General features: G+C 42.6%; 1 protein-coding gene across 8 annotated transcripts in view; it reads right to left on the reverse strand.

Moving 5' to 3' along the window:
- qtc (GRIP domain-containing protein quick-to-court) overlaps positions 1-12,274 on the reverse strand; it is a 138,143-nt gene that overhangs the window by 27,068 nt on the left and 98,801 nt on the right. For 5 of the 8 annotated variants that reach the window (XM_084607835.1, XM_084607848.1, XM_084607855.1 and 2 more), the window contains 3 exons: positions 10,597-10,792; positions 10,025-10,144; positions 590-724 (listed from right to left, as the gene is read on the reverse strand). In XM_084607835.1, coding sequence (XP_084463961.1) covers positions 590-724; positions 10,025-10,144; positions 10,597-10,792 — 451 coding nt within the window. The remainder of the gene's footprint in view (positions 1-589; positions 725-10,024; positions 10,145-10,596; positions 10,793-12,274) is intronic. The other 3 variants (XM_084607828.1, XM_084607877.1, XM_084607862.1) reach the window with 2 other exon arrangements.

Raw genomic sequence — 12,274 nt, forward strand, 5'->3', positions numbered from 1 at the left:
GTGGTGGGGCTATTTTTTTAATTAAGGTGTCGTCAAAGATGGCTCCAATGAACTGCGGGCCGGACCATAATGACCAGTTTGGATTATCCAAAATTTTGAATTAGTGAATTGCGAATTAACGAGCTTTTACTGTAATCGATGTGAATGTGTGTGAGTGGAGGAGAGTGTGGATATGAGTGCATGTGAGTGAATGTCAGTATGAATGCTTAGGATATATACTTAGCATCCATCAATCCGTATCATTACAATATGCAGTGATTGCATGGCATCGTAGGTTGGTACACTCGCGCTTTAGTGCACTCACATTCACGTGAGCATGAATGGTCATGAGTGTAATTGTGATTGAGTGGATGTAAATGTGAACGCGAGTGAGTATTTGCGAGTTTTAATGGACATCATTTTGATGAGTGTGTTACGAGTGTATTACAAGCGGCTGTGAGTAGATGTGAGAGTAAGTTAACCCCACTTCGTGGTGCCAGCATATGCTACCTGCATATGTCAGCAGAAAACTGCCTGAGCCTAAGGCTAAGAACCTCATTTTGCGCATGAATCTTTGCACAAGATGCAGTGTAGTTGGGAGGAACCTCACCTGTACATCTTGAGATACATCTCGCTGTGCCAGCGCTCCTGCTTTTCAATCTCAGCACGTGCCTCAGACAGTTCCCGCTCCAGGTGCCTCAGGCGCTCTTGGGTGCTCTCATACGCTGGCCGAAGCTCCAGGTACCTGCAAAGGCGCAAGAATTAACACAATCTCCCGAGCTGAAACACAGGAGAGACGAAAAGAGAAAACTCAGCTTTACCAGTGCAAATGACACATTCATGCTAAGCTCCTTCACAGGTGTCTGAAGCCCAGCATGAATTGGACCACAAACACGGGGGAGTAGAAAGGACAAGTACCTTATGACAATATGCAAAAATCAACAACTGTGCTCGCATGTGCTTCCAGTCAGTTCAGGAATTCCAAAGGGCTGAGCGTTGGGCCCTCTGTTGTTTTTAATCTTTTGTTTTCATCTATGTGAATAATTCAGTTGATGCACTAGGTCAAGAGGTTGATGTACAGTCATGAGAAAAAGTGGTATACAACAACAAGCCGGTGGCGGAGCTCGAGAAAACTCCATCCTTACTTTATCTAGCAACAGCTATCTAAGATAGAGACAATAGTGGCGGTGCCTCATTTTATCCACATGCATGTGCCGATGTCACTGTCCCTTACGCTGTCACTAGATGGCATTTCAATGTAGTTTTCCCGAGCTCTGTCATCGGCCAAATGTTTTACACCGCTTTTGGTTGGTTTGGTTGGTTTGTGGGGTTTAACGTCCCAAAGCGACTCAGACTATGAGAGACGCCGTAGTGGAGGACTCCGGAAATTTCGACCACCTGGGGTTCTTTAACGTGCACTGACATCGCACAGCACACGGACGCCTTGCTTTTCGCCTCCACCGAAAAGCGGCCGCCGAGGCCGGGATTCGATCCCGCGTCCTTGGGCGCAGTAGTCGAGCGCCGTAACCGCTGCGCCACCCCGGCGGGGTTTTTACGCCGCTTTTGCTCACGACTGTACTTGATCAATGAAATTGTTCAGATGAGACTGTGCTGTTTAAAATATCACCTCAAAATGATCATATTACTGTGCAGAAATTTCTTGCAGTTGCTGACTACAGTATACATAGGGAGATGGAGCTTAATAAGAAAAAACAGAACTCACGCACACTATCCGTAAAAGAAAATACCTACTGTTTTTACTTACAGGCTAGAGAACAGTTCAAAATAAAGAAGTGAATAAGTACAAGTATCTAGGCGTTACACTACTATAAAATTACCTGGTCCACACATTTTGACACAACAGCATCTGCTTTAAGAAAGATCTGGGTCATTAAGAAAAAACTAAAAAATGTACCTATCAGATGAAGATCACTGCCTACAGTGCCTGTATAACTTTGAAGCTTGAATATGCCTCTGTGGTGCGAGACCTAAATTATGTTAGAGATACCAAACTACTAGAACGCATTGAAAGAAAAGCTGCGTGGCATACTTCCGGGACATATAAGCCGTGTTAATCAAATCAAGTACCTTGGTGTAACCATATCCAATGACCTTAACTGGAAAGTACACATAAATAACATATGCTGTGCTGCTGAAAAGAAGCTCTGGTACTTAAGACGTAAGTTGAAACTCGCTCCTGAAAAAACAAAATTAGCCACATATATGACATTCGTCCGCCCGACATTAGAGTACGCGAGCATCGTGTGGGACCCGTTCAAGAAGAACCACATAAATAAAATTGAAAAAGTTCAGAGAAGAGCAGCGAGGTTCATCTTATCGCAATATCATTTAACCGACTCAGTCACTAAAATGCTCGAGAAACTTAACCTACCGCCGCTCTCCCAACGCAGAAAAATAGCTAGGTTAAAATTTCTTTATCTCATTCGTCACAACACATTGAACTTGGACACACAACAGTACATAAAGCAGCGCACGTCTCTAACAATCAGAAGCAGCCACCAAGACCAAATCCAACCCATGTCAGCACGAATAGATACTGGTACATATAAGTACTCCTTTTTCCCGAGAATAGAAGAGTGGAACTCACTGCCCCACGAAATACTAACAGCACATACTATAAATAAATTTGAATCCAGCTTGAATGATTTTTTTTTCAGTGGCCCGAAACACGTAGCTAACAATTCATTGAAGGTGTGTTTATTTTCAATATGTACATTTATTTCTAATTGTGATTACGTTTTAATTTTCAGCTGTAGAAAGATAACATCCTGATGAATTTCTTTTTTTTCCTTGCTTTGTAGTTGTGCCATTTCTTGAATATTCATGTTGTGTTACCTGCTTTAAGCATGGCTGTACTGCTATTTTATGTTTTTTTTTTGCAACCACCCTGTAACGGCCTCTGGCCAACAGTATGAATAAATAATATAAAAATAAATTTACGTGAGTTGGGCCGCGGCATGCAGTGCCAAGTACAGCCAAAGCGCAAGCGCATATGTAATCGGTGTCGATGACGGCCAGCCCGTGGCCCGCACGCCCGCTCATTTGGTCCGTTATCCTGTGGATTATCGTCTACGAGGGCAGTTATATATAGTTTTGATTCTTCAAAGTTTCCTTACTTCCATCTGTGATGAGATGCGTCACGTAATGCATCGCTTTCTGCTGCTGCTTTGCGGTGCTGCAAGCTGTATACATACAAGCGGCGTTGAAAAAGCGGCTGGGTACCGCCTGTGCGTCTCTAGTCCACTGTGCTCTAGTCCAAGCATCCAGTCATTGTTTTCTGTACGGCTGGAGGTGCAGGCGCCGGTTTGTGCTTTCCGTGAGATGCGTGATGTCCGGACTACTTCCTACAAGAGTGCTGTGATGAGCGCGCTGAGCGTGTTCAGTTATGATTGTCGATGTTCCACGTACATGTCAGTGTTTATTCAGTGGCAAGTCCAAAAATGTCGCATCGTGGGAACTTATTGACGCACAGTCAGACCAAAATAAGTGATCGACAATTTGTTATCAGACTGCACTACGGAGCTCAAAACTCGGAAAATTCTCTATTTATATAAAGTACACGCCTATTGTTTTGAAGCTTCGAAAAAAAAAATTGAGCGGCAATACTTTAACCTGGCGCTGAAAAAATTTAGGAATGCAAATGATGTAGTTTTCACATGTTGGAGTGGACAGAAAAATGAGTGCCCAGCCCACACCACCAAGTTCGCATTACTACAGGTGAAAATATTAGCTGCCAGGCACAGCACCTTCCTTCAGACTTTGTGCTGTTATTGAAGACCACTTTATAATTAATAAAGGAACAAGTATGCTTTATGTGTTAATGACTAGTGCTTTTTCAGTGTATTATGTGCTTTTTTTTTTTAGTTTCTCTTTAGTTTCTTTTGCTTATTCATGCAAATGGTACACATTTAAGCTTGTCAATCCAAAGCTGAACATGAATATCTGCCATGCATGCGACAGCTTTACTGCTGGACAGGTTGACGTGTATAGCATGTACGTACACGGTACGACATCTCAGCATCACGTTCGGCTACTTGCCCCAATGTCGTGATATTTAATCCCAGTGACGGCAGCCGCACTTTGATGGAGGCGAAATGCAAACATATCCGTTTGCTGCGAGATGTCAACGCAAGGTACAAAGCCCAGGCAGTCAAATTAATCTGGAGCCCTCCAATGCAGTATCCTTCATATATGTCACTTTAGGATGTGACATCCTACATACCACTTGTAGGATGTGCGTTTCTTTAAGTGTTGCGACCTCTCATTCATGTTGTGCAATATTTAACTAATTATAGTTCTCAAACAGTTGTTGAAGATGAAACCGAAGCAGTTCTTGGCATGGTTTCCTGCTTGGATTAATTTGCTAATTGCACTTCTTTGAAGCTTGCATCAAGGCTGGACAGTTCAAATAGCAAGCAGTTGAATTACAGGAATGATGTAAAGCATGCATTTCAGTTCTGACAAATGGAACGTAACGGTCCCCTCCATGCATGCACAGGTGCCCTTAGACTAACACAAAATTGGGCGTGTGATTGTGACACATACCAAGGGTTGACAGAAGACTGTGTGGAGCCAGTGTGGCATTTTTCATGAATGCTAAAATAAAACTGTAGAACACCTGCAGCCCTAAGCAGAAAAAAACTGGTCATTTTGTGTATGATTAACTGACTATGAATACCATCTTATTCAGACTATGATGTGATATATAATAAATGGTTTAGCATCCCAGAACAACTATGGCTATGAGGGACACAGTATTTGAGGGCTCCGGTATAATTTTGACCACCTGGGGTTCTTTTACAAGCACTGACACCGCACAGTATATGACAGCCTATTGTTTTGTCTCTATTGAAATGCCACTGCTGCAGCCGGAATCAAATCTGCATCCATGGGTTCAATAGCCGAGCACTTTTAACTACTCAGCCAACAAGACGGGGTCCACAAAAAGCATGCCATTACATTTCCTTCTAGCCTGTGGAGTCCTTTACAAAACCAATGTATACAAGAAAACGTAAATAGCAAAAAAAAAAAGAAACTAGTTTTATTGCACATTATATTCACATTATATTCACATTTATTATTTTTATTTATTTATTTAAAATACCCTCAGGGTACAGATGTACGTTACAGAGGGGAGGGGAGCATACAGGATATATATATAACAGAAGGTTAATGCAATAAGCGTAAAATATCTGAAAAACAAAGCACATAAAAAAGAACAATGAGGTACATGGGTAATTTAGGAAGACGGCAGAGGTGTAAAAAAAAATAATATAAAAATAGAATAAGCAAAGCAGTGTACAATGAAGATAAGCAAATAACCATACAATAAATTTTAATAAGTTTTAAATTTTAATAAATTTCAATACTATGCTAGAAAGATAGTTTGTAGTGCTTATTTAAATTTTTCTTCTTCAGTTATACTTGTTAGGGATGCAGACAGGTTATTCCAATCATTACAAGTGCGGGGAAGAAACGAGTTAGAATAGGAAACTGTGTTTGAGTGTGGAATGTATACCTTTTGACTGTGGTTACGGCGAAATGAAATGTAGGATGGTGGTTGAACCCATAAGAAGTGCAATGTTGAGTTATGGTAGTATATTTTATGAAAAAGTGAGAGGCGGGATAGTTTTCTTCGAGTCGATAACAGCGGGAGATGTAAGTATGCTTTCATATTAGTAACACTGGCTGTCCTTTGATAGTTATTTAAGGTGAACCGGGCTGAGCGATTTTGTAGTGCCTCAACGGAGTGTATGAGTGTTGCTTGACCGGGGTCCTAAACAGATGAGGCGTATTCGAGTTGTGGACGAATATATGTTGTATGCATTATTAATTTTAATGATGACAGTGCAAGGGAGAAATTACGGCGAATGTATCCGAGAGTATGATTGGCTTTAGCGATGATAGAGTTGACATGCGATTTCCAGGTTAGATCACTAGTAACGATTACACCAAGGTAACGGTATGACTTTACAGATTATAATGGGACGTTATTAAGCACATACATAGGACTTGTTACATTAGTTTGAGATACCCTCATTGATGTGCATTTGTTAATGTTTAATTGCATGCACCATTTACTGCACCATTCGCTAATATTATTAAGGTCATTCTGGATTAATAGGACATCAGAATTATCAGCAAGTTTACGGTACAAGACACAGTCATCAGCAAAAAGGCAAATTTTCGAAGAAACACAGGAAGGCAAGTCATTTATGTAAATCAAAAATAAGAGCGGTCCCAGAACCGACCCTTGCGGAAAGCTGGACCGGATTGGGACAGAAGGTGAGTTGATTTCATTAGCATTTACAAATTGTACACGGGACGTGAGGAAAGCACGGATCCAGTTAATTACAGCAGGGTCGATGTTTAGAAAGCTTAGTTTATGAAGGAGTAGTGCGTGGCTTACCTTGTCAAAAGCTTTAGAAAAATCAAGAAATATACAGTCAGTTGAAAAGCCAGATCTAAATAGGCATGCAAATCATTAGCGAAGGAAACAAGCTGAGTTTCACAAGAGAATAGTTTGTGGAATCCATGCTGTGCACTTGAAAAAAAGTTATTTTCGAGAAAATTAACAAGATGAGTGTATATAATGTGCTCCATAATTTTACAAGGTACGGATGTTAGGGAAATAGGCCTGTAATTGAGGGGATCGTGTGCTGGACCTGACTTGTGGATGGGGATTACTTTAGCACATTTCCAGTAATGAGGTAAAATGCCAAGATTATATGATTGCGAAAAAATGCACTCTAGTATTATTGAACAGTATTCTACCGTGTTTTGCAAAAATTTAAAATTTATCTCGTCAGTTCCACAAGATAATTTGGGTTTTAATTTATTTGTTAAAGCTTTGATACCTGTTGATTCAAATATTATGGGGTCCATGAGCTGATAATTAGTAGCATTCACAACTGGAATCTGAGTGGTGGGTACAGGGGATGAAAATGACTGAATGAATGTGTCGTTAAGTAAGTTTGAACAGAGGTGAGACGGCACTGAGTCCCCTGAATTAGTGAGTAATAATAAGGTGTTGTTATTAGTGTTCCCTCATATGACATCCCAAAATCACTTTGGATTAGCCTTTAGTAACTGTGGAAGAGTAGTGTTTAAAAAAGGAAACTCAGCTGACCTTAAAGTCGTGATGTAACATTTTGCCGCCTTTTTGTATGATTGCCAATGAGTTAGTTTTAAAGAGTGTCTGGCTGCACGGAACAAACGCTTTTTCTTGTTTGATAATCTGTTCAGATGTGTATTATACCAAGGCGCTTTGCTGTTGGCGTAGGTGGTTCTAAAATTGCTGTAGAGAAATAACCAGGTTACCTAGCCGCAATGCTAAATTACAGAGGGTGAATACACTGCACAAAGATACCAAGAAGCTTGTACAAAATTTGAGAGTGAAATTGCAGAATGTTTGGAATATTTAAATAAACAACAAACTACACTTTGTCAAACCTGTCATAGAGGAATGAAAATCATGCTGTCATCAAAAACGCATGATGGAGGACATTTTAGGTCCTCTTCGCAAAAGACACACCCACACCTGACACAGAGGTTCATAGTTATGAAAGAGGACAAACCAATATGCAAAGAGAGAAAGTGAACTAGTAATAAACCATATCTTACTTTCATATGCACCAGACGCAAGAAATTAAGAGGAAAACATTTTGTACAATTTTGCAACAGATCCCTTTCCATTCCAGCATGATCCTAGGAGAGAGTGCACTAGCCGAAATTCCCCGCATTTTTGATTTCCTAAAGAAAACACTGCTCCTAAACAAGCTGCAACCTAAAGAACATTTTAGTCATTACGCAAAAAAAATACATTGTTCTTGGCGCATGGCAGCATTAGTCGCTTATGCGCCATAAAAACCTTGGTCAGCTATGACTATATGAAAAGACTTTGGTCCTTATTCACATGAAAGCTCTCATGCGGCTCTAATGCCCTTTTCTAAATTCTAGCATAATTTGCTCGCTTTTTTTGTTGAAGACAACCTGCAGTGAAAGTGTTAAATAGAAGAACTTCCATCGCTGGTTCTGATGATTTTTCCAATTAGCTGCTGTATCCCTGCAACGCACGAATCCGGAGAAATGTGACTCTGAAGCTAGGTCACCCTGCTTCAGCTACCACAGAACCTTGATTCAAAACCTAAACTTTACTTTGTATGCAGACTAGCGCTGTGTGCGTTCTTGTGCTATTTCTCCCAAGTATGAACCAACAAGCCCAAACTTCAACGTTGCTCAAGACTACATCACTTTCTGGACAACAGAAGGAAGTGATACAGGCCGGAATGCAGACATATGCTACCCCCTGAGGAATAAGATGCTCACAAAAAAAGTGAGAGTTTCTTATCTACCATGGTCAAAGTAGCAGGCTCTGCCCAACACAACTCTGTCTGTCTAGGAGTGCCCATACCTCAGATCTCAAAAATCTAGATTTTAGCAAATGAGCTCAATAGAGACGTAATTAATGCCTATCAAGGCACTGCACAGCAAGTGATGTGACTTATTTCAAGTTTAGTAACAGACATTCCAGCATGGGGGAGAAATTCTTCTCAGGTTAGTACAGGGCTTTCACGGTCAGTCGCATAGTCTAAATTTGTCCATACGTCCAATAAAGTAGACATTATCATTAAAAAGTGTGCTAAACAAGCAACAGCAGCAACCAATCCGCATGTCAAAGGAGTGACTTCTAGGTCTAGAAGTGCACAATATGCGAGGAGAGATCACAGAGGCAGTTACCATCGCCGAACATGAATGCCTCTCTGCCACACCAACTGGTCGATTAATTCTCTGTAAGCTAAGCATAAACTATGAGGAACGAGCCAGAACTAGAATGGATCTACCAAATGAGATCCACAACTCGTTAACATAGACCCTGAATACCATACGAAGCGTAGAGCCAGAACTCTGGGCAAACTCTTTCATAGTGACGAATTGGTGGTGCATGTTGACGCAGCAGACTGTGAAAGTCATTACTGATGAACAGGGCTAGTGGTTAGCACGGCAGTTTCCACGACTCACACACGTGGGTGAAGAGGTCATCACCCCCTCGCCAAGTCGTGGTCCCAAAACAGCAATCAACAATTACATCCCGGACGAGTTTTTTTACAGGTAGAGCAAATTCTAAATAACGTCAAAATTAGCAGGCAAACCCCCACAGTATACACTCCTGCTTGCACCTCCCTTGCTGGGAATGAGGCAGCCCACAAACTAGCTCCAGGTTGCAAGCGGGCCACTCCGGCCCAGCCGAGCGTTTCACAAAGTATAGAGGTATTTCGCAGCACTACAGGCTTGCCAGACTGAGATAACCACCCCCAGAAAGATCGCTAACTAGATGACTCCAAACCAACTAATCTCCAAACGCCCAATCATGCAGCTTCTATTGTGAAGGACAATACTCAGGTAAAAGCAAAAAATGCAATGTAAAAAATGTAGCAAGTTATTCTTTCCTTCTGTCCAAAAAGCTGGAAAGTGTTTTCATCTGTTACCTGATTATGAACTTTCTTGGTTATTTGTTTTCTTGTATGTTTTTATGTTAGAAGTTGTTCCTTGAGCCAGTGTACTGGTTAGCAGTATGCAGAAAAAAAATAAATAAAAAAATCAAGATAATATGTCTGCTGCTATCATCATGTGCACCGAAACAGCAATAATGACCATCACCATGTGGGAGTTGTGCAAGCCATGTGGCAGCCAAACTGCAGGCTTTGTTGGGACTGACTTCTATACCTTGGACACTAGTATGCTGCGCAAGCATGAATGCAAGAACATTCAGTTAAACAGTGCAGCTGTCAATGAGCTGCCAGCTGAGAACGAGACTGGGGCAAGCAGTGCAAGACCACAACCATAGTTGTGTGGTGCAGAGCACACACTAGCGTGAAAAAAATCGGAACGGATGCAAACAATATAAACACTACAAACAACTGAATGTGCTAATCTGCTTTTTTTTTTACTCATTTCACATGCAATAAATCCGCTAGGCCAAATAAAAAGCCCAAATGCTGGGAGAAAATAAAATAGAAAGCACCTGGTGACGTGAGTCGACTGGCACGTGGACACGTGCTGCCACAACGCATCTGCATGACGGGATGAGGGGGGCGGGCCATGTGTGTCGCATGGCACAGGAGGCCTCTCCACCAGGGGGCTGCTTCAACATTGCCATGCAACAGGGGCAGCAAATGTCTCGGCATGCAGCAGCATTTACACGTAGCAACAAATGAAGGGTAAACAAAAAACAAAGCACAACAAATGTGGTTGCTTCACAGAAACAAAATGTCCACCAAGCACTGTAGCATTTTGTTCACCTTCGCTTTCTGCACGACTTGCAGCAAACCATAACGAAGCCTCGGCAAAAGATACTGCTTGCTTAAACCTTCCCATCTTTTCAAAAAGTGCAGTAAAGCTCCCCATCAGATAATACCATTGGCTATTCATCCTCAATCTATCAAGCTGTATGCCTGCAGTCTGCTTTCCTTAAGCAACATCAGTACCCAGCCTACTATAAAATGGGTCACACAACAAGTTGGGCCTTTTTACAGGCCTTCATTGTGTCTCGCAGAAGGGCCTCCTTTTGGTGTAAAGAAAAGTGAGAGGTCTCACTTGCTGTTCAGGTCTCCCAGCATCTGAAGCAGGCTCTCGGTGCGCTGCTCGTAGCGGTGCTTCAGCTGGCGGTACTTGCGCCGCAACGTCTCTGAGCTGCTGCCAGATGAGCGCCGCCGGGTTCCTTCTTCAGGAAATGACTCTGTGGAGTCGTCTGACTCGTCGGTCGCAGGTAGCTCGTGGGACTCTGCTATCCCTGGACACAGCCCGCACAGTGAGCCCTCGCATAAAAAATGTGCGACAGCTAACTCTGACATTCAAACTGGACTCGCAATGTGCCCATCTCAGGGAATGCACCCGATAGACAGTGAAGAGGTCGGTAGAAGCATGTTGGCACTAAGAAACAAGCTGGTTGTCAACTATGCACTGTTCTAGTGAGCCCATAGAAGCTACTACAGTCGATATATCGAAGAGGATCTCAAAATATAAAGCATGCCTTCATAGCACAGAAGCATGGATGCAGTGTATTCATGCTTCCTGCAGCGATGGGCTGCTTGCTGGAGGGATGCACTGAAAAAGAGGGATGCACTGAATGAAGGTGTTAGGCAAGGAGACACGATCTCCCCAGTACTATTCACAGCTTGCTTAGAGGGTGTATTCAGAGACTTGGAATGGGAGCAGTTAGGGATAAGGGTAGATGGAGAATACCTCAGTAATCTGCGATTTGCTGATGGCATTGCCTTGCTAAGTAACTCAGGAGATGAACTGCAAAGAATGATTGGTGACCTAAACAGGAAAAGTAGAAAGGTAGGCCTGAAAATAAATATGCAGAAGCCCAAGGTAATGTTCAACAGCCCCGGGAAGGAACAGCAGTTTACATTAGGTAGCGAAGCACTGGAAGTAGTAGGTGAGTATGTCTACTTAGGACGGGTAGTAACCGCAGATCCGGACCATGAAAAGGAAATAACAAGAAGAATAAGATTGGGATGGAGTGCATTTAGTAAGCACTCGCAGATTATGACTAGCAGCTTACCGGTATCGCTCAAGAGGAAAGCGTACAACAGTTGCATCTTACCTGTACTCACCTATGGGGCTGAAACGTGGAGGCTAACCAAGAGGGTTCTACTTAAGTTGAGGACAACCCAGAGGGCTATGGAATGAAAAATGGTAGGGGTAACATTAAGAGATAGGAAGCGTGCAGAGTGGGTCAGAGAAATAACTCTCGTTACTGACATTCTAGTGGAAATCAAGAAGAAGAAATGGGCATGGGCAGGACATGTAGTGCAAAGAAAGGATAACCGATGGTCGCTTAGGGTAACAAACTGGATTCCAAGGAAAGGAAAGCATAACAGGGGGCGGCAGAAAGTTGGGTGGGCAGATGAGGTTAAGAAGTTCGCAGGGGAAAAGTGGATGCAGTTTGCACAGAACCGGGTGAATTAGAGAAATATGGGAGAGGCCTTCGCCCTGCAGTGGGTAAAGTCAGGCTGAAGATGATGATGACGATGATGATGACTGAATGCTCCTCTACATGCCCCTTCGTAGAAGTGAGCTTGGCCTTCAAATATTCTATAGGATCAGATAGGGGCATCAGAGCTCGCCTCGCTCACATATTGCAGTCGCACCCCACGCCACATGACACTAGTGCCGTCGGGGTTAAAGTTCACATAAAAGCTGCTGCGGACGGTGCCTTGAGAAAAGCCACTGCTCATCATAAGAGGTTTAATTCTGTAACCAGGAC

The sequence above is a fragment of the Amblyomma maculatum genome, chromosome 1 (genome assembly GCF_055883805.1).
Source record: "Amblyomma maculatum isolate TAMU_Amacu chromosome 1, ASM5588380v1, whole genome shotgun sequence".
NCBI lineage: Eukaryota > Metazoa > Arthropoda > Arachnida > Ixodida > Ixodidae > Amblyomma > Amblyomma maculatum.